Here is a 26,560-nt window from a genome sequence, read left to right as displayed (position 1 = left end):
AGCCCCCTGCTTTGACAGTCGTCCCCTTTGGGACACGAGGCTCTTCGCCCGCCCATGCCTCCTAGGGCGGAAAAGAGGTGGAGGAGCTCAGAGCTGCAGCGACAGTTAGAGACCTGCTTCTCCGCCACCGTTTCTGTGACCCCCTGACCTTGTCCTCCAACATCTTGTCCTTGTCGCCCAGTCGGACCGCGCAGGTCGTCTGGTGGGAACTTTCCGTAGATGTCCCTTTCCGTAGGAGCAAAAAGGCGCTTAGCTGTAAAGTGTTGAGGGGAGGGGGACTACTCTTGGCAGCCAGAGGGCTGTGGTCCAGGTGGCTGCGGTGTCAGCGCCTACCCCGGGCGTACTCCCACAACTTCACGATTACATAGCCTCACCTTGACCCGGGGACCCCAGGAAGTGGGCCTGATGCAGAGTGGGCAATGCACGGCCTTGTACTATGATTCCTGCCACTTGGGACTGCTAAATTGTGGGAACTGTCGTCTGTGAGGAATAATCCAGCCACTCTTCAGGAGGCTCCTCTCCTCTGAGACCTGGGGTTTCGGGTCTTCAAGTCTTCCACCACAACCCCGGCCACCTGTTGTTAACTGGCCAGATTTCCTCTCACCTGAGGCCTGGGCCTTTGCAATTCCCCTATGGCCCAGAGAAGAAGGTGCGACCAGGCTGGATCCAGTCACTCCTCCCCACACCCTAATGCCCTTGCCTTTGTCATCACCATAGCTTTCTAAAACGCTATATCTGCACAGTCTATCTTTATATTAATGCATACTTAATTGGTCCGTCTTGACTGTCCAGAAAAAAAAAAACAATTTAATTAGGGTGGGTTTTTTTTTTCTTTTTTAGCTTTGGGGAGCAAAGAGGAGAAAATCTACCCGATGCTTATTGTATTTAGCACCAATACAGGCAGAAAATGTAGCACAAGTTTTTGGTTGAAAGAGCACCTCTGTGTCCATTGAAGGGCGTTGATCCGAAAAGGCAGAAAGGACAAGTAAAATCGATTGGAAGCGACCCTCTCTGTCCCTTTCACACCATTCAGAAACTCCATTCCTTCTAAGACAAAGACCAGAGCCTTGGGAATTCTCAGGGAAAAGGACGACTCCAGTCCCACAAGCCTTGAACACTTCTTTTTAAAAATCTTCAATACTTCACTTTAAACGTGCACTTGGGGCTGGGCTCCTGCATGTGTGTTTCTCGCCCCCACCCCCTTAAGAGCCACTCAGGTTTTTCACCACCACCCCCATGCCACTGCCCGACTGGCCTCTCGGACACGGCGGGCCTGCCTTTTAGGGTTAGTGCATCTCTCACCTTTGACCCTCAAGATTGGAGTGGCTGCCAGTGTTCTAAATTTGACTAAAGTTGAAAGAAAACGACCACAAAATAATTACTCCAAAACCCAGTTCTGGTTCAGTGCCTAAGTCACCTTAGCCAACGGCCACCTCCATCCTTAATTTTCCCTCCTTCTCTGGCAATGAACTGCCCTAGCCACCTCTGGAGCTGACATGGTCAGGACTGCATCTCTGGGTGGCGATGAGTTGCCAGGTTTAATTGGTCTTTCATTAGGTTATCCGAGGCGCCCAGGCTGGGTAAGGTGGTCATCGATCAGACCTGGCATAAAAAGAAAAAGGAGGGGGGAGGGAAGGAAAGAAGAGGGCAAGAGAAGGAGAGGAGAGAGGCCGGACTGAGATCACCTTCACCTGCCCTGAGCCGGGCCTCCCCCTGGGAGATCACTGGACCTTCCGCTAGGATGAAGGGGGCGGGGCGGAAGGGAGGGGGCACTCCTGAGTCACACACGTGGCCTCCTTCTGAGAGACAGAGTTCACCTCCTCTCGGGAGGAGTCCCACCAGCCATCCACTCGGTGTGACTGCTGAGACAAACCGCAAGGAAAAACTTCTGTAGCCCATATTTATGGTATTAATGAATAGTTAAAAAAAGATTTACACTTCTTATGATCAATATTCTGAGTTATTTCCCTCAAAGTATATAATTACAGTGTCTTCAGAGTTTTCATCATTGTTTGAGGTGGCAAAACCATTTGTAATTTTCATTAGCCAGTAAACATGTAATTAACATTCAGCACTGTGTTTAAGTTAATTCCTGTTTAAGACAAGGACAAGAAGCAGTGAAGAGCGCTAGTTCCATTTGTCAAGTCTGACATTCATTTTACCATAACAGTTTCCTAAAATAAAAGATCCATGTTTCCCCATTATTCTTCTCTTAAAACAAAACAACAACAACAACAACAAAAATCCATTAGTTAAAACTGTACTAAACTGCAAGAAGGAGCTCTGTCTATTCTCAATTTTTGCTAGTTATTGTACCTCTGCTTCCTTTAGTTTTGGGGGGGGAACTGATAAAGGGAGGGATGAATTAAGTATTCATTATTTGGAGGCATGAAATGGGGGAACCCCTCCCCCAAAAGAAATAGATTTCCTCTTCAGGAAAGTTCTAGAATGGACAGTAGAAAGGGGAGGGAGGCATTAATCCACAGGGGAGAGGAAGAAAAATCATTTGGGTGGGGGCGACTTGAGTTAGAAGTAGAAAATGAAGATTCCAACTGATTCCTAAGAAAAAATGTTGGCCTCCTGTTTCAAGTTCTATCTTTGATCCAGGGTGAGAGAACCCTGTCTGCCAGTCTACTAGGCTGCAGCTTTTCCCCCTCCTCTCCCACCTCTGTTTTTTTTTTTTTTTTTCCAACTTGCTTTAGGATTAGCCTCCATCCTTCTCGACCCCAAACAGTGGAATTTGGCTGTGCCTCCAGTTGTCTTGCTTTGCAATATTGCTTATAGTTGTTTGCGGTTTTCTGCTAAGGCTGAGCCGTTTGCTCCAGCCTCCGACTAAACTCATTAAGTTGGGAGATTTTTTTTTTTTTTCAATTGGAAGGGTGTTTTTAAAGTCTCCTCTTTCCAGCCCCAAACAAGGTGTAACGACGCACTCTTCCTTCTAAGGCATCAGATGAGAGACAAGGATCACTCCAGACATCTCCTACCTACGGTTTGGGGGTTTTTTTCTTAAAGGCGAGGCTCGCATTCCTCAGCAGCTATGTACAAAGCTCCCTGAAGCCGCGTCTCTCTCTAAAGTTAGTGTGCAGGCTTTTCCAAAGGCGGAGAGCGCCTGGTACACAGGGAAGCACTTCCTTGAGGTGGAAGAGCTCTGCCTTCACCTTTCCTCTTTTTTTCCCTGCAGACTAATGCCTACTTTTTTATCAGTTTGCACAATCGCTTAGATAAACACCGTGGAGGAGAGTCTCTTTAATTATCAAAGACACATCTTTTCAGGGGGCCAACAAAGCGTTTATTTCACCCGCCAAACTCAAGGAGAGTTATTCCAGTTTAGAAGGAAGATGCAAGCCGTTTGGGACCTTGAACAAGGCAAATATGGTTTTGGTATGTTTGCTTACTGTATTTCTCTTTCTCTTTCTCCTCTTTCTCACTTTTCTCCTTGTGCTATGTGGGTTTGGGGATGACTTGGGGCTTTCCAGAAAATCGGTTTGCTAACGTGTATGCATTGCCTTGGACTGTGGTTGAAGGGGGGGCAGTCAATTCAGTGCGTTGCCATATTTTATTACATGTGTGTGGTAGCAGAGGTGGCAGAGGGGGGGAAATACAATTGCAAAGCTGCCAAAATATGATTAAACCGAAGCATAAAGACTGCGGTTGCCTCCCATCTCCTCATCCTGTCTTCTTAAACTCATTTCCTTCCATAGAATTGACCGAAACCCAGTCCTAGAAGCCTGGTTGTCCAAGCAGCAAATGACTGGGTTTGTTAGCAAAGGGGCTGCTGCTATGCTGGCTTTAGGTAACAGAATTTCCTGTTCGAATTGCCTCTGCGCTTCATTTTGCAACCTTGTGCAGCTGACAGGCAGGCAGGCAGGCAGGCAGGCAGGCGGGCGGGCGAGCGGGCGGGCGGCAGGGACCAAAGCCCTTCCCGGCGCCCTCGGCTGCGGTTCCTGAAGGCGAGCTCTGTTAAGCTAGGAGAATCGCAAGGAGAAGGGTACTCACCATCGGGCGGGGTGGTGGTGCTGGCGTGCTGAATTCAGGCAAACGGTTTACCTTTTTGCTGTCTATTGCAACCGCGCCGGGCTGACTTAAGACGCAATTCTGTGCTGTGTGCAAAATCATCATGGAACGGTTCTTCATTTTTAAAAAGCCAGCGAGAGAGACGACAGAGGCAGAAAGAAAAAAGAGAGGAGGGGTGAGGGGGACGCACATAAACCCAGTTCAAAAAAAAAAAAAATCATCCCTTCACCAGTGACTCGAGAAACGTAGAGCCGGCGAGATCCGAGTGCAGTCCAACCAAGCCACAGACAAATAATTTTAAATCCTGAAGAATTATTCAGATAAAATGTACAGAAGTTTCATTCTCCTATGCCTACATGAGCCCCAAGTCGTTTCCCTTTAAGGGCTCCTTTTCTTATAAAGTTGGGTTTTAGGCAGCGAGGACTCTTACACTAGGGGGCAGACAGATACTGTACTTGCTCCAATCTTAAGCAATTTTTCCCTCCCAGCATATGCTCTGATTTAGCACTGTAAATTTTTCAGAGGACCCAACTCTGACAGCCCCTGGTGATTTTCAAAGTACCACAAGCCAGTGGTTAAAAATTGCATTGACTTGGAAGTTCAGAGGGACACAATGGAAGCCCCTTCCCTATTCACGGAGCTCCAGTGTGCTGGAAGAGAAAAACACACACACGACTAGATTGAGGGAAAGGAGAAATTCAATGGATCCTGGATTCGACTGAGCTCAGAGTTAAACTCGGCATTGCTGGGGTCTGTATTCATATTGTGATTTAATCTGTAAAGAATTACAGACCAGCCAACCACTTTCTGCAAGGAAACCATATTCCTGGGAGTTAGGGACTTTTTTTTTTTTTTCAGATTAAGACAAATGGTTTTTCCCCTAACTTTGACCAGTCAAATAAAGCTTGCCACAATTCTCATTAAAATAAATTTACATTTGTAGTAAAAAGCTTGGTTAAGTTTTTAAAAAATAAAAATATGTAGATACGTATCTTTTAATCAGGATTTTTAAATCTTAGAGTTAAGACAACTGGGCATCTTTGAAAAGGGCATTTAAAAATATTTTTTGCTTTTTTTTTTTTTTAAAATCCCTCAGTCTGGCTGTCCTGTCTCTTCGTCCACTCATTAAATTAACTACAATTCATATGGTGATTTTTTTCTTCCCCTTCTAAATAGCATTTCTATAGCTAAATGAGCCCAAAAATACAAAGTGAAGCACCCCTGACTTGATGGTAGCTGTGTGGCCATGTGTCTAGCTGGCTATAGTCTGTAAAAGGGAAAAATCTTGATTTTTCTACCTAATGAAATTATAGCCTTATATATATTGAAGGCTATATATATATACATATATATACATGCATATATATAAATACATGTATGAAATTTCTCCTCCTCAAAAATCATCTCCGTGTTTGTGTGCAAAAAGTAATCTTGCCATGAAAATGGCTGCACTGGAGAGGCAAGATTAACATTTCTCTATAATCAATTATGCTCATCTATTAAGGCGAGATGGGAATACCTATTAGATTTCCTGTGTCAACCTCAGGCTCACTATATGCTGAGCTCGCCTCTATAATCTGATTTTTTTTAGCATCAGATAATTCCCAAAATCAGAAAAATTGAAAGAAAAAAACAGACTTCTCTGATTTATTTTCCCTCTTTCTTTCTTATTCTCTGTAGGAGAAAGTTATGTGGTATCTCTAATCAGCCACAAACGCTCAGCCTGGCCTTACTGTGTGGCCACATTATTGAACACACCAGGTTTATGATAGTCCAGTACCTGCTATAGCTTGTTATTTCTTAAAACATTCAAATAATTACAGCACCTAACACTTAAGTGCAATATGTGATTTCAGTAGGAAAAAAAAAGAGAAGGCTAAGAAGGACTTTTTTAAAAAATAGGATTATTTTCCCTCGCCGAAAAGCCAGCTTCTGTCTACCTACATCTTCTTGTGCTCCTCTCACACCCTGCCTGTGCGTGTAAAAGAAACTGCCCGAAAGTGCAGTCTGCCCTTGGCAATTACACGACAGGTTTATTTTTATTGAAGTAACTTTATATTGCCAAATCTTCATGCTGTCAGGGATGCTCTTGTGAAGTTCTCAATTTGCTCTTTGTGGTGTCCTCTTTTTTTCCCCCAGTAGCTCAGCATCTTTTGTGAGAAAATAATTTCATTGCTGATAAACCATTTTGACTTATGGATTAAGTTTTGGCTTGGTGCAAGGGACTCCCTATTAAACACAAATTTCTCGTACACATGTGGAATCCTCACATTCAACTAACTGGTCCTAATCTAACAGCAAGTTTAGTCAGTAGAATCAAATGTGTCCTGGGAGTGGTTCTATATATTTGATGTCTAAAACTCAGGCACACTTTCAAAGACACAGCGATATCAATGGTTTGAGCATCCTGAGCAGGGTGAAATAGGCTGTGGGACTGTTTTTTTTTCTACGGTGACTCTCTGGAGGAAGACTATGGTGTTTGTGTGTGGTTGTTATGAGTTCTGTTGGTGATATTTCCAACAGAGAGCACTCTCTCTCGGTTTTGATGACTATATGGATGTTTAAAGAGAATTTGAACAATGAAGTCCGTATTCAACTGTTCTGTGACCTAGAAGCATCGTCTTGGACGTCTTTGTCTGTGTACATTGACAAATGTGTATCTGATACATGTGCGTTTACATGTGTGTACGGAGGGTGTGCACAGGCGAAGCTGAGCGGCTGCCTGCGCCTGTCCATCAGCGGACAGAAAGGTCTTTTGCCCTCTTTTCATGACCGGGTGTGTGACAGGTCACTGGCTGGCCAGTTAGCTAAAACCAATGAGAGAGGATAAAGTTGAGGGGAATTTATTTTAATTGCGTCATGACAATGAGGTGAAGTCTACTTGTGCTTCTCAGCATCAGAGATGCTCCATTTGAGCAATTAAAATGTCAGGCCACAAATCTATAAAATATTAACCCTCCAAAGAAAAAGGCAGATATTGAACGGCTTCTTTCCCCTATAAAACAAACAAACAAAAAGGAGCTCTTAAACTGAGCAAGTGATGAGAGTTCATTAAGCAAAGGATTTGCCACCACACGGATCTAGCCAAATATTTCTTTAGCAAGCTCAGATCCCGGCACCTTGCCACCTCCGTTGCGTACCCCTCTACAAAGAAGAAGGAAGCGCTATCCGTCTTGGGTATCGTGGGCTCTACATAATGCGCCGGGAGTCCCGGGTGGAGAGCGAGCCGCGCATTTAGTTGCAAAGCCAAGTTGCAGGAGACTAAGTCTTCGGCTCCATCCTCAACCTCTCGCGGAGCCTTTAAGAGGCGTAGTGTGTGCGCTGCGCGCTCGCCTACCCGCCGGGGCGGTAACCTCGGGTGCCGGGTGCGGGGCGATCGGGGTCCACGCTCCCGGGGCCCGCCCGGGCCCATCCCCCCGCTCGGTGGCTGGGGCGGCGCGGCCACCCGTCCCCGCCCCCCTCCGTCCCCGCGCGCCCCGCGCGGCACTGGCGACGCCGCTCGCACTAGGACCGAGCTGCTCCCGCTGCCGCCATGGCGGGGCCGCCGCGCTCCGGCCAATGACGGCGAGGGGGCGGCGCGCGCGCGCCGGGCCAGGCCAACCCCGGCGGCTGCCTTATAAGGCGCGCCGTCGCCATGGTAACGTGCGCTAAGTTGCAGCAGTCGTGTCAAAGTTCACTATATAGAGAGCTCAGTGAGCTGATCGCGGAGAAGCCACTTCTGCCAGCCCCGGCGCCTATAAATCGCATTCCCTCCCGCGCCCCCCTTTTTAGCATATTTGATCACTTTGATTCTGCTCTTTTCTCTCCGCGGTGTGTGCGTGCGTGCGCGCGTGTGTGTTTCCTTCTCCTCCTCCTCTGCCGGAGTTGCCTCCTTTCTCCGGGTGCCGCGCAGCTCTTCCCTCTTTCATTCTTTCTCTCCGTTTCTCCCCCCTCTGCGCACGAAGGATGCGCTTCTAGGTGCTGATCTGCCCTCCTTTCTCTCTTATCATCTCTCCCCCGCCGCCGGCGAGTTGACTCTTTCCCTATGTGTGTGAGGCGGCGGCGGCAGCAGCAGCAGCAGCAGCAGCTCCGGCGGCGGCAGCAGCGGCAGCAGCGACTCCACCGGCGGCGGCGGCGCTAGACGCAGCGGCTCCGGGCCCGACCCGGAGGCTTCGGCGGCGGCGGCGGCGGCGGCGGCCCGGGCGGCCCACGGGGAGCAGCGAGCGGCCTCCAAGAGCGGCGGCGGCGGCGGCGTCCGGAGCGAGCGCGGCGCGCGCCAGGCGCCCGGGGCAGGAGGCGGCGGCGGCCCAGCGCCAGGACGACGCCGCGCAGCGCCGGACGCGGACCACTTTCATGCTGATTCCCCCGGACCCGGGCAGAGCTCCGGCCACTTTGCGGGCCGCCGGTCTCCGCCCCGGCCTGCCTGGCCCCCAGGGCGCGCCCGCGCCCGGCGCCTCCGCTCTCCCAGTCCTCCTGATTTCGATGGCTTTCCTGAATGGCTGACTGTGGGCTGCCCTGGACTTGGCCCCCGGACAGTCGCCTCTCCTTCTCCTCTTCCTCCTCCTCCTCTTCCTCCTCTTCCAACTCCTCCGCTGCACACTAGATCTGAGAGCGAGAGAGTGAACGAGAGAGGGAGAGAGGGAGGGAGAGTGAGAGCGAGCGAGATCTTTGGAGAGATTTTTTTTTTTTTTGGCCTCCTACTTCTGTCTTGAAGCCAGACAATCGACTTGCAGCTCTCCCTCCCCTCCCTCTCTCCACGTTCTGCTCCCACTCGCTCTCCCCTATCCTCTTGCCCTCCCCTCTTGACGGAAAGCCCCCCGAAACCAACAAAGCTGAGCCGAGGGAAACAAACAAAACAAACACACCGGGCCAGACAAGCAATCGACAAAACTTTGCAAAAGCAAAAACAAAAAAGGAAAAACTAACCAACCTCAATCAACTAGCCCTGAGCCACCCGGGGCGCCCTCCCGCGCCCTCTCGCACCCTCGCACACACAAAAGGCGGCGCGCAGGAGCCCGAGACCCGGGAGCCACCGCCACCCCGCCGCCGCCCGCAGCCAGGGGAGCAGAAGTCCGGACGCGGCCCCCATAGATATGGCAATGGTAGTCAGCACGTGGCGCGACCCCCAGGACGAGGTGCCCGGCTCTCAGGGCAGCCAGGCCTCGCAGGCGCCGCCCGTGCCGGGCCCGCCGCCTGGCGCCCCGCACACGCCACAGACGCCGGGCCAAGGGGGCCCGGCCAGCACGCCGGCCCAGACAGCGGCTGGCGGCCAGGGCGGCCCTGGCGGCCCCGGCAGCGACAAGCAGCAGCAGCAGCAGCACATCGAGTGTGTGGTGTGCGGGGACAAGTCGAGCGGCAAGCACTACGGCCAGTTCACGTGCGAGGGCTGCAAGAGCTTCTTCAAGCGCAGCGTGCGGAGGAACCTGAGCTACACGTGCCGCGCCAACCGGAACTGTCCCATCGACCAGCACCACCGCAACCAGTGCCAGTACTGCCGCCTCAAAAAGTGCCTCAAAGTGGGCATGAGACGGGAAGGTATCGGCCTCTCATTTCTCCCCCCTTCGCCCGCGGTCCCTGGGCCCTGGGTGCGTTTGGCTAGCCTGCTCTGGGTAAGGACACAGAAGCCCCAAGCCCTCCGTGTTGCAGCCAGAGGGGATTTGGTACTAGGAGCAGGGTCTGCACTGCAACCCTGACCACCCCCAACCCCCATCCTCCAGTCCGCAGGCTTTAGCAGACTTTCCTTCTCCACTCTCTCTTCAGGCTGCATTTCCTTTCCTGGGCATTGATTGAGAGTTCATTGAGTTCACCTTTCTGCAAGGGATGGATTGTTGTTTGTTGTTGTTTTAAAGTCCTCTCTCTCTTTCCTTGCTTTTCCTGCATGTTCAACATATGTCCCTCCTCCTTACCCCTCTCCCCAACCCCCACCTTCTCAAAAAAAAAAAAAAAAACAACCTGAGATTGTACTTTTGTACAGAAGGTTCAAATTACAAATGGCAATTTTATGCACTTCGCCGTATTAACGCTGCCTCCTGGGCAGCACTCATGTGACCCTTCTATGGATTAACATTCTGCTTTTAAAAAAATACCTCTTGCTTTTCTTCTTTTTTTTTTTCTTTCACTTTTGAAACGAAGAGAGAGCACTGTAGGGAGTAAAAAAGTGTGGACAAGGGGCCTTGGGCCGCTGCTTTCGCTCTGCACCAGCTGGGTCTTTGTGACATAAAATTCGCCCAGAGCCGGGAACAGTGCTCTACCAATGGCGCGCTCCGCGCGGGGCGCGGGCTCCGGGTTGGGGCGAGCCAAAGCCGGGGTTTCTTTGTGTTTCTGCGAGAGCGACTCTCTCGGTTCAGAGTCAGATAACAGCAGGAGCCTCAGCCTCTCTGGCTTTCCCGGGCCGTCACGGGCCTTGCCCGGGCTCCGCCAGCGCCCGCCGCCGGCTCCCTGCCTCTCTCCGGCTTCCTCTCGTTTCGTCTCTGCCGGCCTCTCTTTCTCTCTCCGCCCTCTTCTCCCTTGTCTCCCCTCCTCCGAGCTCACTGATCAGGCAAAGACGCGGGACTTAGACTCTGTCTCTCGCCGGGGTTTTCCTCCTGGACTGGGGTGGAGGTTACATGGTTTGGGGACAGTCGTTCGGGGGTTGGCCACTGGCCATTTGGGGTAAACCTTGATGTCTTGTGCAAAAAGCGTCTCGCCCTCCCCCTATGCTCCGCTCCCGTTTCTTCTCCAATCAATAAGAAATATCAGCTGTTTAGCTGAAAAAGGGGGGGGGGGAAAGAAAGGTGCCCCCAGAATGCTACATCCCGCTCCGGGGACCCCCAGGCAAAGTGACCAATTCTGGGTCCTCGGCAGACCAGCTCCCAGAAGGGCCTCGCAGGCAAGTGTCGAGCTCTGGCGGTCAGATCCGGCCTGGGAGGTGATTTGCGAGGAGTGGTTGCTGGGCGCCCGGCTGTAGCAGGCCTGCCTGGTTCTTGGCGTTGTTCTAAAGCCTGGGACCGGTTGGGGTCTTGTAGAAAGATGCAGGACCAAGGCTGATCATTAACTGTGGAGTGTCCTCTTTCCTCCCTGCAGCTGTACAGAGGGGCAGGATGCCGCCCACCCAGCCTACCCACGGGCAGTTCGCGCTGACCAACGGGGACCCCCTCAACTGCCACTCGTACCTGTCCGGATATATTTCCCTGCTGCTGCGCGCAGAACCCTACCCCACGTCTCGCTTCGGCAGCCAGTGCATGCAGCCTAACAACATCATGGGCATCGAGAACATTTGCGAACTGGCCGCGCGGATGCTCTTCAGCGCCGTTGAGTGGGCCCGGAACATCCCCTTCTTCCCTGACCTGCAGATCACGGACCAGGTGGCCCTTCTTCGCCTCACCTGGAGCGAGCTGTTCGTGTTGAATGCGGCGCAGTGCTCCATGCCCCTCCATGTCGCCCCACTCCTTGCCGCTGCTGGCCTGCACGCTTCACCCATGTCGGCCGACCGGGTGGTGGCCTTTATGGACCACATACGGATCTTCCAAGAGCAAGTAGAGAAGCTCAAGGCGCTGCACGTCGATTCAGCCGAGTACAGCTGCCTCAAGGCCATAGTCCTGTTCACCTCAGGTAAGATAAAGACTTCTTCCCAGGTACCCAAGAACTACCAGGACAGAGTTAGGGCCTGGAAAAGTGGCCAGCCCTATTTCCTCCTTTAAAAGGTCAAACTGCAGAGTGTATGTTCAAGTGGGAACTTATTAGAACTGCTGGCTGGTCTTGGTGGGCAGAAGGATGCTCCACACACTGACTCCCAGAGGGACCTTAGGTCTCTCAGGCCCCTTCCTCTCTTTCAGTATCCAACCTGGTAGGCACTCTCCTGCTTCCTCCCTAAGTCCAGGCCCTCTGGGCCTAGTTGGCCCCCAGGGAATCTCAAGCTCCTACTGCTGCTTCTTCTTCTTTTTTTCTTTTTTGGCACCCTGTCTGAGACCTCAAGGAGATGCCCCTGGGCACACTGCAGCCCTGGCATCTTCTCCGTAGGAGAAAGTTTGTCCCTGCAGGGGGAAAGTTTGCTTGTGAACTCAGTAGGAGTTGGGGCTCCAGGCAATCCTAACCTGAGAGCAGCAGTTTTCAAAATCGCCTTCTCATTAAAATAATGCAGACTGCCAGGAGAAGGGCTGTGCTGTCAGAAAGGGCGGAAGGACTACCATAATTCCAAGAATGTCTGCAGGGGGCTGAAGGCTGGCCTCTGGCTTCCCCTGTTCAGGCAAACACTTAAGGCAATTTTCAAGCAAGCCACAGTGTAGTGTGTGCCAACTTGGGCTGGATATGAATGTTGCTGGAGATATAAAACCGTCATTGACTGCATTAGGAAATCTAATTAGTTTGCATGTAGTTTAACCTGTGTGAGTAATAGATCTGATATTCATTAACTCTTGAGGCCAAATGATTTTTGAAAGTGTCTGGCTTTCCATTTCGGGCCACACCTGAGCCTTTTGGCTGCCTGCAGGCTCACTCAGTTCAGCCATAGCCCAGGTGGGTGGAAATCACCCCCACCCTCCACATTCTTGCACTAAGTTATCAGCTGATTCCTTTGTCATGGCTGAGAAGGGACTGGGGTTCCTGACTAAGAATAACAAACCCTTTGGACATTGGCAGGGGCCTGGGACCTAGTCTCGCCCACTCCAGCTCTCTAAGAGACAGCTAGAAGAGATGTGTAAGTTTAGAGGACAGACAGATGAGAGGACCACAGTTTCTTCTTTGTTGTTCAAAGAAATCTGGGAACCAGATCATTAGCTGAGCCCCTTGCAGGCTCCTTCTCACTGTGCTGTCTTGGATGAGTTACTGTTTTTTCACATAGAACACCACCCCAGTCACCCTAAACCCTACCTTCCAAAGTCCTTAGATAATCAATCAGAGGGCAGCACTCTGGCCAGACCAGAGCTGTATAGAGAGGGTTTCTTCTCCTCGTGGGCTTCTCATGTCTAGAGTGCTTTGCCTGGCACAAATGGAGTGGCACCCTAGTCCTGCCCCCATAGCTACCCTCACCCCCTTCTCATAACCTCAGATGGTGGAGGTGGCTGTTAATTTCTTGATGCCATTGTTGGTTCTTTGCCTTTACCCCCTGGTCTTTCAAGGAAAGAAATGCCTGGTACTGTCGAAACAGTTTAATGTACCACAGTTGGAAGATGTGGAGGCCCTGTATGGAGAATGCAGACGTTCTCACAAAGAGATAAAGGTTCCTGTTATCAGATGCAGAGGGAGACACACAGTACCAGTGAGGAGGGAAGGAGCCCTAGACAAACACATCTTTTTCATTCCTGACCACAGACACCTAGGCATCTGTAGACACATGGAGTCCTGGACAGAGTGGAGGAGGGTGATGTGTGTTCTGGTGGTAGGAGTGGAGGTGGTGGTGAAAACTGTTTTAATGATTCACAATATGCATGTGTTAACCCCAGTCTTGTCTGGGGAGCCCTGAAAGGTCAGGTCACAACCTGAACCGCCTTCACCAAGAAGCCTCTCATTTCAAAGGCACTTATTGTAATTTCACGTATCAGAAAAAAAAAAGAAAAGTGTTTTCCTGAAGATAACAGGGAGGGGGGATGCTTCTTGGAGAGACCTGGGCTTTAAAAAAAATAAATAAAGGGGGGTGGGAGAAAAGGGAGAGAGAAGAAAAGGAGGGGAAAGAAACAGCTCAAATGAACAGAGAGATCACAGTTTGCATGGCTGCCCTTCAATAGGCTAAACTGACAAGATCAGTTTTAAAGGGCCACTTAAATCAGTTTCAAAGACTGGAGAAAAATGAGTCCCTCTCTTTGGGGAGAATCTGAGGCTGGGTCTTGGACGCCATTACTGCAAGCTGGGCCAGGTTGTCACCCCTCCTCCCTATACACACTATATAATAAGCCAAATTCAGGGGATGGGGGAAGAAGCATTGGTGGTTCTGGTTTTGTCTGTCTGTCTGTGTACTAAATAGGGCCAGATAACACCAGTGTACTTTTTTCTTGGGCCTCCCAGTGACCCAGCCTGAGGTCTGGGGCAATGAAAGCCTGTAGCACCCAAGCGTGTTTTATTTTAAAGTAAACACTCCAGGACCATCTCAAGCTTTGCCACCTCCTTCTCCCCCTTGAAGTTTTCAGTGTCTAGGCATTTGCTCCCAAGTCTGGATGGGGCACTTTGACAGAGCACTGAGTGCGCACCTCAGGTGACCCATTTCAGGCCTCTTAATCTGATGGATTCTCTCTCTTCCTCTTTCTCCACTTTTTTTTTTTTAACTTTCTTCCAGATGCCTGTGGTCTGTCTGATGTAGCCCATGTGGAAAGCCTGCAGGAAAAGTCCCAGTGTGCTTTGGAGGAGTACGTCCGGAGCCAGTACCCCAACCAGCCAACGCGGTTCGGAAAGCTTTTGCTTCGCCTCCCTTCCCTCCGCACGGTCTCCTCCTCTGTCATAGAGCAATTGTTTTTCGTCCGTTTGGTAGGTAAAACCCCCATCGAAACCCTCATCCGGGATATGTTACTGTCCGGCAGCAGTTTTAACTGGCCGTATATGGCAATCCAATAAATAAATAAATCAAAATAAGAAGGGGGAGTGAAGCAGAGAAAGAAAAGGCAAAAGACTGGTTTTGTTTGCTTAATTTCCTTCTGTTAAGAAAGGATGTTACAAGTTTGCTAAAAGAAGAGGGGAAGAGTTGAATGGACTGTGAATTTCAGAGAGAGAGAGACTGTCAAACGAACTTTTACAGAATGCATTAAAAAAGAAAACTCCTGTGTTGGGCAGAACAACTTGCTACTTATCATTTTTTGTATAAAAAGGAAATTAGTCTTTTTTTCTTTTTGGTAAATTTTTGAAAAATATTGCTAAAAGTGCATTTAAGGCGATTGGGAGAAAATTAGCAGAATGGACAAAGTAAGTCTTTTTTTTTCCAAATTATTAATTGTCCTGTGTCTGTGTACCTCTAGTTGGTTTTTTTTTTTTTTGTACTTTTCTGGTTCCAAACCAGTTTTTCTGTGGTTCTATAATAAGTTTTGATATAATCTTGGCTTCTTAAAAACTGTGTATCATTAAAATATATGTTCTGCAAGAATTAAAACTGAGTCCATGAAAATATCATAGGAAGACATAAAACTTTAAAAGGCAACTCAGAGATGATGGAAATGCACTTACAAGTGGTGGCCAAATTTTTTTAGGTGAAGTTGAGCACTCTAATTAGCAAGCTGGAGGGATCACATGCAACACAGCTTCCCCTACCCCCTCCCCATACCAAGACAAACCTAGCTTTTTAAAAATATTTTAAGAAAGAGAAGGAACTGTGGAATTTATTGGCAGCCAAGGAATGTGTCCAAGACACAACCTGAGGTTTTGAATAAAAAGTGAACTTTTGTAATTTGAATTGGGATCCCCCCTTAGTTCTTGAATTGTTATGAATCCTATATCTGTTTGTATATTTGCAAGCCCTTTGTATTATAATTGTTGATATTTCCCCTTTTTAAAAAATACCATTGAAATCAGCATGACAAAATAACACTGTTGGCACTTATAGGTAACGTGATTGATTCAGTATCTTAGAGTTTACAGTTTGTGTTTTTAAAAAACTGAAGGTTTTTTTTTAAGTGCAACATTTCTGTATACTGTAAAAGTTATAATAACTGAACTGTTTGGTCGAGTCTTTGTGTGTTATATTCCAAGGAAAATTGAAAGTATTCAGAAATTAAAATATTATTTGATATCTGAAACCTGCTTGGCTGTCCCCACTCACTGTCTTTCCATCAAGTTGAGCCCCTGTGAATCCTCGCTGAGCCAGCGGGGGCCCCATTTGTTTACTCCCCTCAATCAGTTTGTTCAAAGGTAGACTAGTGTATTTGCCTGTTTAATTTGGGTGTGTGTGGGGGGAGCCGAAGTTAATGGTTTATCTATGGTTTAGGAAGTGCCACACTGATATAGTAAGCCACCCCCATTCACCTAATCCTCCTTTTAATTAAAAATGGATTTTCCAGGAAAAAAAAAGAGGCCCTTATATTTGTCACACTTAAGTGCCTGCTTAGGGAAGGTATTGTGAGAAGTATTAGAAATCTTGAGATCAGTATCTATTTTATGATCAGAAAAAAAATGCTCTTTTGTACATTTCTGACAGTTATGCAGAGGATTGTTCAAGCAAGCTAATCACAGCACTGTAAATAGAGGGCAGTTGTTCTCAATGAGTTTTTCCTTAAGTAAGTGTCATTTTTTAAAAAAAATATTCTGTGGTTCTCATCTAGCGTGGCTGTTGAGAGGATTTTGAATACAGTGATGTAGCTGCTAGCGATGAAGGGTCTGTTTTTCATGTATATATGATAACTTGCAGTTGGCCTGCCTTCCCCCTCCCCCCTCCCTCTTCAGTCTGTGAGAGCATGACCACAGGTCAAGGGAATCCTTTCCATTGGAGTTCTGTACATCAAAACCCATGGACATTTGGACATTTCAGATTGTCTAAGTACAATCTGCACTGCTCTTGGGATCCTTCATTCTTGGAAGCCAGTTTTTAAAGGAGAGAGAGAGAGAGAGAGAGAGAGAGAGAGAGAGAGAGAGAGAGAGAGAGAGAGAGAGAGAGAGAGAGAGAGAGAAAGAGAGAGAGAATGAATATAAAAAACTTTACAGGGGTGTGCTGACTGATCTGGAAAGTCTACTATTTGTTTCAGTCCCTCATTTCTCCTTTCCTGGTTTGGAAAAACTCAGTGCTGGGAGCCTACAATTTGTTCTTATTTAGACTTTCCGAGCTCCCCTCCCTGACAATGCTTTTACCATGTTGTGGTTTAATCTGAAAATGAGGGAGGGGGCTGATGAAAGGGGTGGAAGGAAAGGGATCATTTTGCAAAGTGCATTAAACTTTGATGCTCAGTTCTGGTTCATACACACAGACCTGAAAACTCTGCCTCGTTTAGGCAGAGCTCTCCCTCTGACCCTCACCTTCTTCTCTCTGTACATATCTATAAATATGCAGTATGTTTTACAGCACAGCATCTGACCTTTAGAAGGAGGTTTTGTTGATGGTTTATTCCCCCCTTGCAAGTGCTATCCATGTGAGTGTGTGAAGTTTTCTCTACTAAGTAAAACATAGGCCCTTTTCCTTGTTTGTTTTGTGTTAGTTTATTGTAAACAGCCATTTGTTGTAAATTATTATTGGCATTAAATTATAATTTATGATTTTCAAAGCAAAAGACAGTCCCTGTTTTATTATGCTTTTAAGTATGTGTTCTAGGCGTTAAAAAATCTCTCTCTTGCTCTCTCTAAGTTTCAGCGATGAGCTTGGGGGTCTTCGAGGCAGGAAAAACAGGACTCAGAAAATTTCAACGGGTTAAAACAAAACCCCTTGTATACGTTTTGGAGTGGCTGGAGGAGGATCTGTTTAGAGTCTTGAGTTCGGTTTAAGTTTATTGCATTTAAAGAAAGTTTTTCTTTTCACGCTGAGTTAGAACAAAAGATCTTTGCTGCGACTGAATTAGACAAAAGACGAGGGCTGGGACCCAGCGAGTGCGTTCTGTGTGAAATTGACGAGATCTTTAAAAAAAAAAAAAAAGCAAAAAAAAAAAAAAGGCTGCTAAACATGGCGACTCTTTCCCTTTAAGTGTCTCTTTTTGCTTGCTGTTTTTTTTTTCCCTCCTCCATCTGATCTGAGCTCGCTTTATTTCTTTTCCCAACCCCACTCCCCCTCCTCCTGGCGCTCGGTGGTGTGAGAGAACCCAGTTAGAGGCGAAATGCAACAATGGTCCGAGGAGAGAGAGAGGGGCGATCGCTCCTTCTTGCCACTTTCAAACAAACCTGGGAGAAGATTGAGCTTCGGGGGAGGGGGGGGGGGGGGGTGGTTCTAGCCAGTTCGCTCGGCTCGCGGTCGCCCTGTTTCGGCCTTTCACGTAGAGCTTGGCCTGGACGGTTGGGGAGGGGGGTGGGTGTTGGTGGTGGGGATCAGGGCCTGGGGCTCAAAGTTAGCGGGCGGCGTCCGGGGCTGGGTCCCTGGCGGCGGCCTGGTGGTAGCTTAGGCAGGCGGCTGGGACCAGGTCGGAGTTGGCAGCGGCTGCGGGAAAGTGCTTGGCCCCCCGCCCCCGCCCCCACCGCCAGTACCGCAGTGTTCGGCCCGAGCCCGGGAAAGTCCGGGGTGCCGAGATCGCCCAGCTGCTCTCCCGGGACCTGCACCGACAGGCGACGGGCGGGGGGCGGGGGCGGGGGACGGTCAGGGGGAGCTCGAGCGTGTGAAAACTCTGCCTGCAAGCTCGCTTTTGACTTGGTCCTATGAGCTGAGCCAACATGGCGTCTCCCATTGCACCGCGAGCGCCGGCTGCCAGGCACCGCACGGCCGGGTAATAGAAAACACATTGGTTACCAAAAAGAAGGAAGAAAAAAGGGGTGTGTGTATGGGGGGGGGGGGACTAAGGGCCATTCGGTCTACAGGCAGAAATCCCTCTTTTAAACTCTGGCTGGCAAGTGAAAGCAGTCCTCGATTATTCTGTAATTAAAGCAATAGCGTTTGTAGGGGAAATGTTGGTAACCCAGGAACCTAACGTCTGTTTTTGGAACCCCACATATATTCAGGAGAGTTGATTTCATGTCCCCATCTCCTCCCAGAACCAAACGAGAAGAATAAAAATTGGTATCCACAAACGATCTTAAGTGTTTGAATGGTATAGGGGGAGGGGGAGAAGCCAGTATTTACAGACCTAGGTCAGTTCCCCGCGCTCATTAAAGCGGAGCCTGCTCTGGGCTTGCAGCGGGCCTGGGACATGCTAAGGGGAGGGGAGGGGGAGAGCTGCGAACCCTGTCTGCTTGGTACAACTTGCTGCTTGCTCATCAAAGTTCAGGGAAAGGTGGCTTTGGGGACAGAGATTTAACTGGGGAGTAGAACGGAGAAGGGCCTAGGGCCGCTTCCAGGAGGGTGGTCGCAAGTCCCAGTTATGTGAGAACCCTCGTGGACTGCACCACTGGCTGACGCTCATCTTCAGAGGAAGAATATCTTCCTCTAGTAGGTTTTAGGAGCAGGCAAGGGCGGCCAGGGGACAGACGGGCCTCCCAGCAAGTCTTTCCAGTCCTCTTCAGAGTCCCTAAGTTGGGACCCATCCGTTCTGGTTCGATGGGGGAAGTTGTCTTCTCGGTCCAGTTCCAAACCTAGCCTGGGCCTGGGGAACCCTATCAACCACCTGGGAGGGAAGGGAGGTCTTCTGAATTCCAGTCCCCGTCAAGATTTATTGAAGTTGGGTTTTCAAAAACGTGCTTCAGATGATTTTTCCCATTTTCTCAGATTTCAAAGGCTCCCTGCAGTGCGGCTGCCTAATTAATGGTGAAATTCAACTAAATCTAATTATGCAGTAATTTTAAAGTAGTTAGTGCTGGGCGTTGGTTTGTAATAGGACCCCGGTTTTTTAAAGTTTGTTGACTGTATTGGTTTAGGGGAAAGCTATCTTTTGTATGGTAGAGAAAGTGGAGAAGTTTGCCTGCTTGGAAGGAGAGGGCTCAGGACTGTCTGCCACTCTACCCTCATCCCCATGCCCCATTCAATCTCCTTTCTCTCTTGTTTTCTCTTTCACGCTTCGGGTTAAAAATGCTGAACGAGGTGCTAAGCCCACAAGCAGAACCAGTTTCCTGGTGGAAGAGGAAAGGTAGAATCTTCCCCTCTGGAGACACAAAGGGCCAGGCTGGTATGGGTCCTCTTGGAAACCCGGGAAGGAACTCCTAGCTCCTCTAATCCAGAACAGATTTCCTCCCAGCATCCATTGTCATTAAGGCGCAAAGCTGACTCTCTGAGTTATAAATCTTATCGTCCTTCTGATAACACACTTGTAATAAGTTAGCGTCCTATTCAACGTGAATTGTAAAACTGCCTCATTTAATATGGCATCTGTGTCTTTAAAACTTTTTCCCCCTGGCCTGGTGACTTGCTGGTCTGGCTTTGGGGTACTCGGAGGTCCTTTACTACTGGGCCTCTGGGGTTGGGCAAATGAGAAGAAAGGTGTGAAAGATGGGCTGCTTGGATTAGGCCAGAGTGAGAGACCCCCCCAGCAAAAAAAAGGACTTATGGGGGTGGTGTCCCTCTCTCCAGCCCCCACCCTAGTAGCTCCTGAAAATGACATTCCTTGAAAGAAACATGCTTGTGATTAGTTAGGAAAACACATGTGCTTTCGGAGTTGGGCCTTCGTTAATTAGCCGAACAAAGGGCCGTTTTGCTTTTTACCTTTTGCTAGGAAGAATGTGTTATTTCAGGAGTGTCGCGGGTTCTCCTCTTTTCAATTGCAGCCACGACGTTAATTTTATTGGGATTACTGATGGGAAATGAGGTGGCGCAGGCTTCCGAGAGGAAAAGCTTGATCATTACTCCCTTTGGAACTATATTTTTCCACCCAACCTCCTGCTCGTGAGGAGGGGGTGGGGGGCGAACTGCACAGCAAGTTCGGAGCAATTGGAATCAGGCTCGCGGTACGTTGATCTCGGGTGACAGAGCGTGTGTTGAAGCTGAACTCTATAATTTGCGCTTCTGTTCCTTTATTAGGCCTGGACAACGAACTAATGAGCTTTGGCCCAGTACAATGTCACTTGTATTTATTTTCTTATGGCAACTTTGAGATAGCGGAAGTGCTCCTTACCAGGAGCCAGGGAGGGCCAAGAGATCGGTGCGCTGCCATCCGGGATGGGGTCGGTGGCTGTGTCCCCAAGGACTAAGGACAAGCTGAGAACCATCGCAAGGATGTCCAAGTAGAGGCACTGAGCCATTAGGGCGAGGCCTTTGGCGCTCTCTGGGTAGCGTGAGGCCCTTTAATGGCCTAGGCACCCCTTCAGGCTCAACTCTCAGTGTGTGTGTGTGTGTGTGTGTGTGTGTGTGTGTGTGTGTGTGTGTTTGTAGGTCGGAGAGCTAGCCCAGGACAAGTTTCCAATTAAGAGATGGTCCAGTGCTCAAAGTGGGCATCGGAGTCCTTTCTGGTGCTTGCCAGAGGAGAGATCCTGCTGCACAACTTGCCAGGCCAAAGAGCCCTCTAAGCCAGAGGGGATACCCTGCTAGGTGGCAGAAACATCTACTTATATTGCTGAAGGTCTGGTTTAGTGTGAGGCAGCAGATGCCCTGAAGGGGTTCCTAGGATTCTGAAGTTCAGAATACCCCTTCTATTTCTTTCTATAATATTCTGGAGAGACCTGAAATAGAGTCCAAGAGGGGCGCAGAGATATCGCAGGCGCCCCTTATGCTCTGACAGAGAGAATAGGAGACCCCCTTGCAGGAATTGATGGGGACAAGGGAAGGGAAACCCCGAGCTTAGCGGATGCTTCCCTCCACAGCCTGAGACTTCCCGTGGCTCTCGCCTTGTGCCTCGCCTCGGCAGGCAAGCCTTGTTAATAACGCCCAGACTCGATGGCCCCCCGCCCTACCCATCTCTCCACGCTTCATCCCTCTGCCTTCCCACCCCTCCCCACCTCTTCCTTCCTTCCTGCAAATGGGTGTTAACGTGGGTCTTTATGTTCTGTCTATAACTAGGATGTAATCAGGCGCCCCATGCCTCTCTCTAAAAGCATTTAATAAATGTCTATTAAAGCGCTACAAATGTAAGATGAATTTAGTGGCGCGGCTGCCTCCCTGAATCCAAACGGTAATGATGGATTTATCAACGGGGATTCGCCTTCAGCACAGCGAGGGAGGTTTACTCAGCAAATATGTCGGCGAGCACCCACCCAAATACAATCATTTGACCCCCTGCGGGCGTTAGCTGCTGTACCCCCTTCACAAGCTAGGCAGGCAGGTCGAGTCGTCGGGGCTAACTCCCAACTGGGAGGACCAGAAAGGGGGGGTCTCATCCATCTCCTGGTGTCTCTCCCCTCCTTCCTCTGTCAAAGACCTTTGATCTTTCTCTCTTGGAGAGTATGGGGGTGCCTGGCTTACAGATCTGCAGGTGGGAAGTGGGGAGGAGAGATTCCACAGGCAGGAAGAAGTGTCTTGCCTTTGCCCTAAGGCATCAGTAAGTGCCCAGCATCCTTCTTGGTTTTTCTAGAGATCGCAATTATTCCCGAGTCTGCAGTTGGTGGAGTTTAAATGTCCTGGCTTTGACCAGATTTTATAGGCCTGGGATCCTGGTCGGACACTATGGGCACCATTCTAGAAAGCCACACTTCTAAGATGAGTCTGATCTTCAGGTCCCACTCACCTCACCTCGGACCCCCTGATCCCACCGAAACCAACCAGAGGCGGCCTTCATGAGTTGGGCAAAACTTCTAGCCTTCTTCCCCTAAACTGGCCTTGTTTGAATCCCACCGGACCCTGTCTTGCTCACCTGGCCACTTTAAATTTCTCAGGACCATGGATTTTCAGAATTCGGTTTGGGTTGTGGTCCTTAACACCCACAGCCCCATGGACTACCACATCTTTTTTTCTTTCTCTCTCTCTCTCTTTTTGTCTTTTCTCTTTCTCCTTTCTTTCTGAGGCAGAGGAAAGTGCTGGCCTGTTTCATCCAGAGCAGTAAGCATTTGCTTTGGCCTCTGATTTCTTTCTTCTTTGGAAATTTCATTGAGATGTCTCTGTACTTCGCTTGTCAGTTATCTTTGTTCCTCTTAAATAAAGGGCTTTTAAATGGACTTATTGCTCCCAGCGTGGGTTCCTCTCTCTAAATGTTAGAAAATTGTGCCATCTACCCGCTATGCTGAGTACTGTCACACTCGGAGACCTTGGGGACCTCCGGACCGGCTTCAATGCTGCAGTGTCAGGGGCCGCTGCGGGCAGCAGGAGGAGGGGCAGTTCACGTGGATTTTTACAGCTCTCTGCCTGCAGCCGGCCCTCGTGGCCGCGACAGGGCACGGCCGCGACGCGCGGAACCTCCTGCTTGACGGCGGCCAGGAACTTGGCTGCAGCGCTTGATCCTGGACCAAATCGCAGGCGTGGCGCTGGGGCTCTTCCCTTCTTCACGATGCAGCTGCCCGAGGGGGCACCTGGGCTGACTTTAGACTGAAACAGCCACTCTGGGTCACCGATAACAGAGGACAATGGGGAGGACAGGGGCTGCCCGGGAGGGGCAGAAGAAGGACGTTGCCGCTCCGTGCACGATTTAGGAGCTCCCTGCCGCGTCTGCAACCCATTCGCTGCACGGAGACTGGCTGAGGCTGGAGGAGTGCAAGGGCGGCTTAGTGGCTTCGGTGGCTCTTGGCCGGAGAACTCCTGGCCCGGTAGTTAGGATGCAACTTTCAGATTTGTGCCTGTCCTGTTCGGAAAAGGCAGAACTTCATTCTTTAAGTGGAATGCGGTTTAGACGGAATGCATCTGAACAAGTCAGGTGTGTGGTGTGGGGTCTCCTCACCATGACCCCTCTGGAATAAAACACCACCCACAACCGCAGGTTATTTTGAATGAGTTAAAATGGATTAACAGTTTAAATTTTATTATGTAGTTACCCCTTTCAGATGCTCCCTCCTTTTTTTTAACCCATTAGGTAGAGGTTTAGCTAAGATTTTTTTTTCAAGTGTCAGTTGAGAATTTATGCTTTTGTGTGTGTGTTGGGGGGGGGGGGAATCTTCGATACGGCTTGTGGCTTTTATTACATGTTTCACACTGTTCCAGAAATGGAGTTTTAAGCAACATACAATTAAATCTATATTGCTGTTTGGAGGAGGGCCAAGGAACTCGGCAATCAATTAGTTTAGATCTTTTGATACTTGTTGCTAAAATACAAATATAAAACTACCACCTCCCGGGCTAGCTGCTCCCCTCCTTTATGAAAAGAAGACGGGCTAACTCATACTGCATAAAGAACGACAATTGCTGTGTCTCCCAGATTTTCCTCTGAATTCTTCTGCAGTACTCAGACCCACCCCCACCCCAGCCTGTCTTCACAGCAGGATCTCGTCTCCTGTTTTTACCTGCCTGTTTTAGATTTCCCTTAATAAATTTACTTGTTAATGTGTATCATTTGCAAATGAATTTTTCATTTATTGCTTTCTTCCCCCTCCCCCCCCCACCCAGCCTGACACCAAGGAGGGAAACTGTTTAATATCTATCATAGGACACTGGCTTCCTGACAAAGACAAAATTTATTCCTTACAACCACTGCAAAGGGAGGGTCTCTTTATTAGCTCTTCCTCTCCTTCTCTCTCTTATGAAAGCAGTTCATGGGTAATCACCTACCCTGAGCAGAAACTGCTGTTTCTGTCCAAGTGCCACCCCTTCCATTGCCCTGGCATTCTCTGGGGCCATCCCTTTGGCTATTGCTAGTCTCTTTGCCCTTGAGGTATGCCTATCTAGCCCAGAGGACAAAGAGGGGAGGTTATGGTGTCTCCTCGACCCCTAGAAGGCTGCAGAGGCGGACAGATAGCAAATTCTGAAAAGAAAGGTTATATATATATATATATATATGTGTGTGTGTGTGTGTGTGTGTGTGTGTATACATATAATTTCCCTTCCGCTCAGCACCTTCTCCCTATTGCTCCCCGAGGCTTGAAAAGCACTGCCCCCTTCACAAGCCTCACCACTAATTAAAAAGCCCCCTGGCTTCAGGACAAGCCAGCCAGTGGCTGAACTGTCACCTCCTCCAGGGTGAGGTGTCCAGAACATCCCTTCCTCTCCAAAAAGGTTCAGAACCAAGTAAAGGCCAAGTGGAGTGTCCCTAAATCACCTTCAGAAGTGTTCCTTTTCTTCCCAGGGAGTGAAGACTCCATGGTAGGTGGGGCCTTAGCTTGGACCCAGGGTGCTCGGCTGGCAGGCCGCAGCTCTTCCTTTCCAGTCGACTCCCCAGTAGTCTGACCAGGCAAAGCTTCTGCCCTAATTGCTAGAAGGTCTGGGAAACATTTTCTCTGCGCTAATTTTATATTTCCCCTTTCCCCCTTCCAACATTAAACATAATTTCGCGCTGTCATTGTCACTAAGATTGCGGTCTGCTGATGTCTCTACTTGGAAACACGACCTCTTTGCCTCCAATAAGGAGTCGCCCCGGCCTTAGCCAGCCACCTCTTCTCCATCAGGAACTTCTGGGATGCGGTGACGCTGCAGAGAAAAGGGGAGGAAGAAGTGGAGGGAGGGAGGAAAAGAGAGAATGAGCTGAGCAGGGTGGTAAAGAAAGGCAGAGGCCCAGGATTCCAACCCCCTTTGGTCTATTACAGAAGTAGAAATGTGTTTAGTTGCTGGCTTATTTGTCTAATAAATAAGACCCCTCTCCGTGTGTGTCTGTGTGTGTGTGTCTCTGTCTGTCTGTCTGTCTGTGTGCATGTGTGTGTGTGTGTGTGTGTGTGTGTGTGTGTGTGTGTGCAAAACAGGGAACCACCTTTAAGAATTTCAGTTTGTGTCTGTGTCCCTTTTCTGCACGGCCTCTTTTTACCAACACAGCCCGGACCCATTATATTCCTTCTGGCTAGGCAGAAATTCTCTGGCCCAGTGGCAATGCTCCTAGACATAAAATCCACTTCTCCTCTAACATGTCCTTACTGAGGCCCAGTTCTCTGGATTCTTTGGTGGTAGACCAGAGCAAAAAGGATGAAGTGATTTCTCATTGCCTTGCCTTTGCACCCCCTTCCATCTTGGTGACGCTCTGAGCTAGAACCTAGCCAGGTTTGCTCTCCACTCCTGACTGCAGAACTGGTAGCCCTGTATTTGTTTTCCCCTCCTTTGCAAGGAGCTGCGAGTTGCTCTCTGCTGTCCATATCAGTAGCTCAGAGCGAGTTTGTACCAAGGCTGGTGGGTTTCAGAGTGATTATCTCATTTCCCTGGTGCAGAGAGAGAAGCTGCTGGCAGCCCCTGGGTCAGACGTTCAGTGGAGGGCCCATGTCAGGGACCCAACCCGAAGGTTAATTTCCTCTCATTAGCATCTCCATAGTCTGCTCGGATTCAGGCTGCTGTTTGCTGTTTTCTCTGAGCTTAGTATTACTGATAGATTCATATTCATATTCTCTCTCTCTCTCTCTCTCTCTCTCATCTCCCCTTTCCTCCCTCTCTCTCTCTCTCTCTCCCCCCTCCCACATTTCCTGAAAATCATTTCATGGTTACTAACCAATTTGCCTATTTTTATCCTGGAACCCCTCCCTCCATCCTATCTTTCTTCTCCGTACACATTATTTACAAACACATTCTGGTTTTTCTGAATTAGTTCCCCCTTTCTTTTCTACTTTCCCCACCTCCCTTTATTCTTTCAATAATTTCTAGGAAAGGCAAAAGATACAAAGTGGTGGGGTGGAGAGGATCCTAGCTACCTGGAGAGAATCTGGAGGGGTCACAGTGACAGTGGAGACGACAAAGAGGAGATGCCTGTGGTTGGAGTGTGAATGTTTTAGTGTGTCTCTGCCTTGTGTCCTTTGAAAGCTTCTCTGAGCTGCTTCGATGCTCATGCCACTGAAGCGTTTGCCGGACCTAGTCACAGCGAAGGAACTCAAGAGTTAACCTCTTCTATCAAATGAATCTTTTCATTTAGAGGCCAATAAATCTCAATTTTTAGCTACCTTTTGTTGATCCAGCCTGGACTTCGTGAGGCAAAACCAGAGTTTGTAATCGTGACCAGAAAAAGTTTTCTAAAGTTGAGATTATTTTTCTTTCCTCTCGTCTAAACAAACAAAAACCAGAACCAAACAAAAGCAAAAAGAAAAAAAAAAACACCCAAATCTGAAAAAAAAATTAGTCAATTTAACAAAT

At 49.0% G+C, this 26,560-nt stretch overlaps 1 protein-coding gene and 1 long non-coding RNA gene across 7 annotated transcripts in view; one reads left to right on the top strand and one right to left on the bottom strand.

Moving 5' to 3' along the window:
- The window catches only part of LOC119802565, a 46,601-nt gene extending 42,031 nt beyond the window's left edge, over window positions 1–4,570 (bottom strand). For all 3 annotated transcript variants that reach the window (XR_005283465.1, XR_005283467.1, XR_005283466.1), the window contains exon 1: window positions 3,997–4,570. This is a non-coding gene — a long non-coding RNA (uncharacterized LOC119802565). The remainder of the gene's footprint in view (window positions 1–3,996) is intronic.
- Window positions 2,706–16,558, top strand: Nr2f2 (nuclear receptor subfamily 2 group F member 2). 4 transcript variants are annotated; one of them, XM_038313553.1, is made up of 3 exons: window positions 2,706–3,381; window positions 11,056–11,583; window positions 14,240–16,558. In XM_038313553.1, exons 1-3 carry the CDS (start codon window positions 3,339–3,341, stop codon window positions 14,512–14,514), a joined length of 846 nt encoding a protein of 281 aa, XP_038169481.1. In that variant the 5' UTR covers window positions 2,706–3,338; the 3' UTR covers window positions 14,515–16,558. The 4 variants fall into 4 exon arrangements, with proteins under 4 accessions (XP_038169481.1, XP_038169480.1, XP_038169482.1 ...); XM_038313552.1 differs by lacking the exon at window positions 2,706–3,381 and adding an exon at window positions 8,298–9,528; XM_038313554.1 differs by lacking the exon at window positions 2,706–3,381 and adding an exon at window positions 9,466–9,602.
- Window positions 16,559–26,560: the final 10,002 nt, after the last annotated feature.

This window comes from Arvicola amphibius, chromosome 12 (genome assembly GCF_903992535.2).
Source record: "Arvicola amphibius chromosome 12, mArvAmp1.2, whole genome shotgun sequence".
Taxonomy (NCBI): Eukaryota; Metazoa; Chordata; class Mammalia; order Rodentia; family Cricetidae; genus Arvicola; species Arvicola amphibius.
Note: the sequence above shows the minus strand (reverse complement) of the source record. Positions and strands in the feature narration are given on the sequence as shown.

Bases quoted from the DNA above. Each gene is read 5' to 3' on its own strand.
- Nr2f2 (XM_038313552.1), top strand. From the start codon at position 9,087: ATGGCAATGGTAGTCAGCACGTGGCGCGACCCCCAGGACGAGGTGCCC. The intron at 9,529-11,055 runs GTATCGGCCTCT...TCCTCCCTGCAG, and splicing joins AGTGGGCATGAGACGGGAAG to CTGTACAGAGGGGCAGGATG. The intron at 11,584-14,239 runs GTAAGATAAAGA...ACTTTCTTCCAG, and splicing joins CATAGTCCTGTTCACCTCAG to ATGCCTGTGGTCTGTCTGAT.